Source organism: Orycteropus afer, unplaced genomic scaffold (assembly GCF_000298275.1).
Source record: "Orycteropus afer afer isolate SDZICR_OR568_19922 unplaced genomic scaffold, OryAfe1.0 scaffold00054, whole genome shotgun sequence".
Classification (NCBI taxonomy): Eukaryota; Metazoa; Chordata; class Mammalia; order Tubulidentata; family Orycteropodidae; genus Orycteropus; species Orycteropus afer.
Genome location: NW_006921641.1, coordinates 4,012,131 through 4,020,849, shown reverse-complemented (window position 1 = coordinate 4,020,849; position 8,719 = coordinate 4,012,131). Strand labels below are relative to the sequence as shown.

The window sequence follows — 8,719 nt, the reverse complement described above, 5'->3', positions numbered from 1 at the left end:
ACATTATATAGTTATATATATAATTTTATATATATATATTCATTTTGAAATGACCCATTTGGACAGGTGCTTTGCTTTAGGAGAGTAGAATTCTCTATAAATAGGCCAGTGATTATGAATCTGGTCTATTATATTTACAAATTATATTTTTCCTAAAGTATGAGAGACTCTGGAAAGCAGTAATTACAGGTATAACAAATAAAAATAAAGTATTTTTTTCCTTTCTCCTGACTTTTCCAGGAATTGAAAAGTTGCTTAAAGATTGAGGCATGAAAGATGCTATTACATACTTAGTACTTGTTTTCAAAACCAGAGTCAAACTTTAGCAATATGAGGTCATTTCTTCTTCTGAAGACTCAAACGTTACCTGACTGTTGTTCTTTGGTTTTGGAATGTTTGTTCCTAACTATAAATCTGAGTTCATGAGCCTCCTTTGATACTTAAAGATTCATTTTCTTACTAACATTTTTAACCCCTTTTCAGCTTTCTCAGGAAGTTCCTTCACTCCTTGATGGACAGAGCACTTTCTACGAAGACGAGATGCAGATCCTGTTCTGATAAACAAAAAGTACAGGGTTTTTTTTCACGTTCATTAAGTCCCTGGGTGGTGCAAACTATTAGTGCTCATCTGCTAAACACAAATGTTGGCAGTTTGGACCCTCCCAGCAGTGCTTTGAGAAAGGCCTGGTGATCTGCTTCCCTAAAGAAAATGCCCCAGAGCAGTTCTACTCTGTAAGACGTGGGGTAGTCACGAGTCAGAATCAACCTGGCAGCAGTGAGTTTGATTTATTTTTTTGTTTTCATTTCCATGTTACCAGTTTAGATATACTCAGGTGAGAAGAAAAAATAACCTCTCAGGTCGCTACGTACAACCATGCAAGTTAGCCAATATACGGCAGTAGGAGTTCACGCGTGACTCGTGCTCCTTAGAGTGTTCAAAGTGGCAGCCCTACTCCCTTTCCTGCGGAACTAAGTTAACTGAGAAATAAGAGTAGGCAATCTGGCAGATAGAACAAGGGAACTCTACTTACATGTTCTAACTTGGAACTCTCTCCCACAAATTGCAGAAGACACGTTAGCCTGGCTTATCAATCTGTATTATTTTGCTTATGCCAACAAGCTCAGTTATACTGTACCATACCCATCTTAGCATGGACATTTATTATACACTATATTTGTGCTGATATTGTATCATTTGTATGATACAATATTATGGTCCAAAATTAAGTGTTCAGTGGAGACTTCCTGGAAAGAAGCTTTGTCTCAGGGCAGAAGACCACTGACCCTCAGAGACAAGGCAGCAGGAGGCTAAAGAGTTCAATTTAAGGAAGCAGATCTTCTGGCCGTACAGCCAATCATAAAGTCAACAAGCAAAGACTACGCACCACCTGCTACCAGTAATGCTGGCTCCAGATGGAAATGGTCATCCTTGTCTGAACAGCTTGTGTGGGTTGAGGTCAATCAATTCAGGTAGGCACTGAGACTACCTTACCCACTTACAGTGAGGGTGTTTACCAGCTCCCTACTGGAGACGTGGGATCAGATATCACTATATGGCCTTGTGTAATTTTGTTCATTGTAAATACAGTATATGGTATACAGTACTCATTCCAGTTAATGTCAGCCATTATATTCATCACCTTCAAGAAGTCTGGAGTTTAAAGAGCTCATCAAGTTGTTCTTTATTGATATTTGAAGTGAGTGGGTCCTCCCTGACCATAGCCAAGATGCTAGTGGCAAGAGTTCTATCTTCATGTCTCAACTATGGCTAGTGTGCTACATGCCACTCAAATAATTTCTGGGCCATCCTCTCTCTGCTCTTATTTCTTTGCAGAGTGAAGTAGACTTTTTCCCCCAATTTGTCTCTCTTTATTCTATAGTCAGGGTATTGGCTGCCTCAGAAACCGAAGGATGAGTCTCTATGAGTCGGATCTGATTCGATGGCAATGAGAGAGCTTCCTCACTGTGAGAAAGGAGCTCTGGTTCTGTAGTAGTTAAAGCATTCAGCTGCTAACCAGAAGGTCAGCAGTTCAAACCCACCAGCTGCTCTATGGGAGGAAGATGGTGCCTTCTACTTCGATAAAGATTTACAGCCTTGGAAACCCAATGGGGATCGCTATGTGTTGGAAATGACTTGATGGCAGTGGGGTTTTTTTTTTTTTTTCCCCCTTCACATAGCATGATATTTTCAAGGCTTATCCATGTTGAAGCATGAATAAGTACTTGATTCTTTTTTTATAGCTGCATTGTATGGATATACCAAATTTTGTTTTTCCACTCATCAGTTGGTGGATATTTGGGTCGTTTCCACTTTTGGGCTATTATGAAACATTCTGCTACGAATATTAGCCTACAAGTTTTTATGTGGACATATGTTTTCATTTCTCTTGAATACCACATGTGGATTTGTGAGGATAAAGATTTGTTTTGTTGGGCTTGACTCCATATTGTTAGACTAAAACTCCATATTTTCAGTTAACTTGCCATTTCTTTAAAGCCTGGGTTCAACCTTATGTTATAATTAACTAGTTTTCTCTCTAAGTTACAGTTATCAGTTCCTACTGCATCCTGCTGTCTAAGACAGAGCCATCTCTGTCAATATAGGCTTCTGGGCCAGACTTTAGGACTGGCCAGCTGGGCTTTGACAAACACCAGTGGGGCCTCTTAAGGATTACCTGACTGCTGGGTACTCACAGGAAACATTCCTTTCTTAATTACCCACTGCCCTATCTAACTTTTGGAAATTGTTAACTAATCCTGCATACATGCTGTCTCTCTTTTTCCTTTATATAAGAACCCCTGATTGTAAGCGCTGACCAGAGTAGGCGTTTTTGGAGTTACTGAGACCCTGTCTGTCTCTTGTTGATGCACTTCCTAATTAAATTCTTCTCCTTGAACTCTGGTGTGGATTATTGGCTGCGCTGCTCCAGGGCTGGACCCTGGCATTTTTTCGGTTACAGAATTGCTGGGTCATATGATAACTAGCCTGGGGCCTGCAGTAGGTGGGAGTGGAGTTCAGGGGCTGCTTTTCTCTTGGGGGCAGCTCTATTTTAAGGCTGGGACCTGAGGTAGGCAGGTGTGGGACTCGGGGCTGCTTTCACTTGGGGGTGGCTCTATTTTAAGGTCAAGGCCCTAGGTAGGTGGGCACAGAGGGATTAGGAACAACTAAGGGAGATGAACTTGTCTGCCAGTTTGTCCTGTGGTAGCTTACGTGTTGCTGTGAGGTTGGATGGTGTTGCAAAATGCCAGCCAAGTTACCCATGGTGGACAGATTTCAGCAAAGCTCCAGGCTAAGACAGACTGAGAAGAAGGAAGAGGCCATCCACTTCTCAAACAATTGGCCAGTGAAAACCTTATGAATAGCAATGAAACATGCCTGATATATTACTGGACAACTTTATGAATAGCCCTGAAATATTGTCTGATACAGTACCAAAAGATAAGCCCATCAGGTCAGAGGGCACTCAAAATTTGGGGAAGAGCTGACTCCTCAGAGTAGAGATTACCTTAATAATATAGATAGAATAAATTTTGGGGGACCCCCATTGGCTGATGTGGGAGCTCTGGTGGTATAGTGTATAAGGCATTTGACTGCTAACCAGAAGGCTGGCAATTCAAACCCACCAACCACTCCTAGGAAGGAAGGTTGGGCAATCTACATCCATAGTGATACCACCTCAGAAACCCAAGGAGGGGTCGCTCTGAGTCAGATCTGACTTGATGGCAGTGAGGTTTTCTTTTTGTTGTTGTTTGTTTATTGGCTTATGTGGCATGACTCAAAATGAGAAGAAACAGATGCAAACATCCATTAATAACTGGAACATGGAATGTACAAAGTATGAATCTAGGAAAATTGGAAGTTGTCAAAAATGAAATGGGAACGCATAAAGATCAATATCCTAGGCATTAGTGAGCTGAAATGGGCTGGTTTTGGCCATTTTGAATGAGACAATCATATGATCTACTATGCTGGGAAGGACAAATTGAAGAGGAATGGTGTGGCATTCATCATCACAAAGACTGTTTCTAGATCTGTCCTGCAGTACAATGCTGTCAGTGATAGGAGAATATCCATATGCCACTGATAGCAACCCCTCCTTGGGTTTCTGAAGCAGTATCTCTACAGAAGTAGATTGCCCAGTCTTCCTTCTGAGGAGTGGCTGGTGGGTTTGAACCACCAGCTTTCTGGTTAGCAATCAAGTGCCTTAGGCGCTATGCCACCAGAGCTCCCCAGTTAATACTACTATTATTCAAATTTATGCATCAACCACCAAAGCCAAAAATGAGGAAATTGAAGATTTCTACCAACTTCTGCAGTCTGAAATTGACCAAACATGCAATCAAGATCTGTTGATTATCACTGGTGACTGGAATGCAAAAGTTGGAAACAAAGAGTTACTGGTAGTTGTAAAATATGGCCTTGGTGATAGAAATAACACTGGAGATTGCATGATAGAATTTTGCAAGACCAACAAATTATTCATTACAAATACCTTTTTTCAACAACATAAGTGACAGCTATACGTATGGACTTCACCAGAAAGAATACATAGGAATCAGATTGACTACATCTGTGGCAAGAGGCAATGGAAAAGTTCAGTATCTTCAGACAAAACAGGGTCAGGATCTGATTGTGGAACAGACCATCAACTGCTCATATGCACATTCAAGTTGAAGTTGAAGACAATTAAACCAAGTCCACGAGAGCTAAAATATGACCTTGATAATATCCCTCCTGAATTTAGAGACCATCTAAAGAATAGATTTGATGCATGAACACCAGTGACCGAAAACCAGAGGAATTGTGGGATGACATCAAGAACACCATCCATGAAGAAAGCAAGAAGTCATTAAAAAGACAAGGAAGAAAAGACCAAAATGGATGTCAGAAGAGACTCTGAAACTTTCCCTTGAGCAGAGAGTAGCTAAAGCAAATGGAAGAGATGACAAGATGAAAGAGCTGAACAGAAGATTTCAGAGAGCAGCTTGAGCAGACAAAGCCAATTACTATAATGAACTGTGCAAAGACCTGGAGTTAGAAAACCAAAAGGGAAGAACACGCTCAAATTCCTCGAGCTGAAAGAACTGAGGACAAAATGTGAGACTCAAGTTGCAATATTGAAAGATTCTATGGGCAAAATATTGAATGATCCAGAAAGCATCAAAAGAAGATGGAAGGAAGACACAGAGTCACTGTACCAAAAATAATTGGTCGATGTTCATCCACTTCAGAAGATGGCATATGACCAAGAACCAGTGGTATTGAAGGAAGTAGTTGAGGCTGCACAAAAAGAATTGGTGAGGAACAAGGCTTCAGGAATTGACAGACTACCCATTGAGATCTTTCAACAAACAGATGCCATGCTGGAGGCACTCACTCAGCTATGCCAAATGATTTGGAAGACAACTATTTGGTCAACTGACTGGAAGACATCTATATTTGTACCTGTTCCAAAGAAAAGTCATTCCACAGAATGTGGAAATTATCAACCAGTATCATTAATATCACATGTAAGTAAAATCTTACTGAAGATAAGTAAAAAATGGTTGCAGCAGTATATTGACAGCTTGCAGAAATGCAAGCTGAATTGAGAAGAGGATGTGGTGCAAGGGATATTATCATTGTTGATGTCAGATGGATCTTAGCTGAAATCAAAGAATACCAGAAAGATATTTACTTATGTTCTATTGACTATGCAAAAACATTCAATTGTGTGGATCATAACAAATTATGGATAGCATTGAGAAGAATGGGAATTCCAGAACACTTGATTGTACTCATGAGGAACCTGTACATAGACCAAGAGGCTGTCATTCAAACAGAACAAAGGGATACTGCACAGTTCAAAATCAAGAAGGGAGTGTGTCAAGGTTGTATTCGTTCACCATTCTTATTCAACTTGTATGCTGAGCACATAATCCTAGAAGCTGGATTATATGAAGAAGAACATGGCATCAGGATTGGAGGAAGACTCATTAACAATCTGCAATACCCAGATGACACAATTTTGCTTGCTGAATGTGAGGATGACTTGAAGCACCTATTGATGAAGATTGAAGACTAGTCTGCAGTATGGATTACATCTCAATATAAAGAAAACAAAAATCCTCACAACTGGCTCAATAAACAGTTTCACAATAAAAGGAGTAAAGTGTGAAGTTGTCAAGGACTTCATATTACTTGGTTCTACAGTCAACACCAATGGAAGCAGCTTTTGGCAGATCTGCTGCATAAGACCTCTTTCAAATGATGAAGAGCAAAGATGTCTCCTTGAAGACTAAGGTGTGCCTAATCCAAGCCATGATATATTCAGTCGCCTCTTATGCAGGTGAGAGTTGGGCAATGAATGTGCACTGCCATCAAGTTGTACTCGACTCATAGTGACCCCTCCTTGGGTTTCTGACACAGTATCACTACGGAAGTAGATTGCCCAACCTTCCTTCCAAGGAGTGGCTGGTGGGACAATGAATAAGGAAGACTGAAGAAGAGTTGATGCTTTTGAGTTGTGGTGTTGAAGAAGCATGCTAAGAGTACCATGGTCTGCTAAAAGGACTAACAACTCTGTCCTGGACAAAGTGCAGCCAGAATGCTTTTTGGAAGCAAGAGTGGCCAGACTTTGTCTCATCTACTTTGGTCATGTTGTCAGAAGGAACCATTCCTTGGAGAAGGATATCATGCTTGGTAAAATGGAGGGTCAATGAAGAAGAGGAAGGCACTCAATGAGATGGATTGACACAGTGGCTACAATAGGCTCAGGTATAGCAAGCATTATGAATCTGGCACAGGACCAGGCAGTGTTTCATTCTGCCATGCATAGTGTTGCTGTGAGCCAAAGATGACTGGGCAGAACCTAACAACAACATGGTAACTTGTTTAATCTTTTGAGAAATTTGCAGACTGTGTTACAAAGTACATCATTTTACATTCCCTTACCAGGCTATGAGAGTTCCAACTTCTATACATCTTTGACACTTTATAGATCTTTTTGATTACAGCTATTCTAATGGTTGTCAAGTGGCATCTCATTGTAATTTTCATTAGTATTTCTTTGATGATTGTGATAGTTGGAGCTGTGTGTCAACTTGGCTGGACCACAATTCTGTGTGGTTTAAGCAATTGTGATGTGGATTGTTCCAATGATGGGATCAGATGTATATGTTTTGAGCAGCCAATCCATTGAAAGGGAGTTTCCCTAAGGGTGTGGCCTGCTTCCAGTGTATTTATGGACATCCTGGGAAAAGAGACACTCTTCTGTGGATTGGGATTCTGCTGTGCTGCCTACAGCTGTCTGTGAATGAACAGTCCACCATTTGGCCTGGAGATCTTGGGTTCATCATTTGTTGGAGTCAACAGCCAGTATACTGCCTGCCAACCTTGAGCTCGTCAGCCCCGGCAGGAGCACGAGTCAGGTAAAGCCTCCAGCTTGACGTTTGATCCAAGAGTTTAGGACTTACCAGCTTCTATAAGTGTGTGAGCCATTTTCTTAAGATAAATTTCTCTTTTTCTTTCTCTCTCTATATAAGCTTTACTGGTTTTGCTTCTCTAGAGAACCCAGTCTAACACATTTGGTACTGGGAGTGGTTCCAGAGAGACAAAAATCATAAGGAAGGTCTTCCTAAATTGGTTCTCCAACCTGATTAATTGTAAAGTCACTGGTGACCCTACCTCCATTAGTAAAGAGGGCCCTGCTAATCCGTGCTGTGGGGTGGCAACATTAATATGCAAAATAGCACCACCAAGAGATCAAGTACTTATGAGAAGTGAGGCTGTGATTGATCGTATTATTTGATACTTTTCTGCAATTTTATCAGCATAAGGAGTATAAGGAAGCTAGTTGGTTGGTCCTACTTGCATTAGACAAAGTGGTGAAAAGAGCGAGATGAGCTCAGGGCTGCTGAGTCACAGCTTAAGCTCTGCATAAAAGACCTCAGTGTTTCCAGTTGTTCTCTGAAAGAAAGCCTTATTTCTTCTAGTAACAGAGCTGATACTGCCAAAAACCAAACCCAGAGTCTTATTGAAAGGTTGGCTAATTACAACGCTAATTAAATTACCAACCTAGAATGCTGTCTGAAGTTAAAGTAAGGGCATTGATTGGGAAAAAAACGGGATCCTGAAACCTGGAATGGGGACATATGGGAAGATAGTCAGGAAGATCAGGATATAGGGCATGTAAATACTGTTGAATCCCTCCAATCTGAAGGGATTACTGTAAAACCATTATCCCCACCCTCCACCTCAGTTTGATGGGATTAAACCAGCTGTTCCTGCTGGGTCATTGCCTGAGGCAGAGGCCATGGAAAACATTGCTGAATCTTCTTAGGAACTTCCCTAACCTTTCATTGTTGCTGCTAGATCTATGACTAAAGTTAAGTCCAAGCGAGCCCCAAAAGGTGAAATACAAAGTGTGACTGAGAAGGTGGTACGCTACACCCAAAAAGACCTACTTGATTTTGCTAACATGTATAGACAGAAACCTGGAGAATATGTATGGGAATGGCTACTGAGGGTGTGGGATAATGGTGCAAGGAATGTAACATTGGAGCAGTCTGAGTTTCTTGATTTAGCCCCACTAAGTATGGATTCTTCATTCAGTTTCAGCTCTAGAGGTTAGGAAAGGATCTAATAGTTTATTTGGTTGGCTTACTGAAGCATGGATTATGAGGTGGCCTACCTTAAGTCAAGTTGAAGTACCAGACCTGCCTTGGTATAATGTAGAAG

The 8,719-nt window shown here is 41.0% G+C and overlaps 1 protein-coding gene across 1 annotated transcript in view; it reads right to left on the bottom strand.

The window, feature by feature from the left end:
• Positions 1-8,719, bottom strand: part of NLRC4 (NLR family CARD domain containing 4) — an 87,910-nt gene that overhangs the window by 533 nt on the left and 78,658 nt on the right. The window contains 1 exon segment of the mRNA XM_042780680.1: positions 461-549. Coding sequence (XP_042636614.1) covers positions 461-549 — 89 coding nt within the window.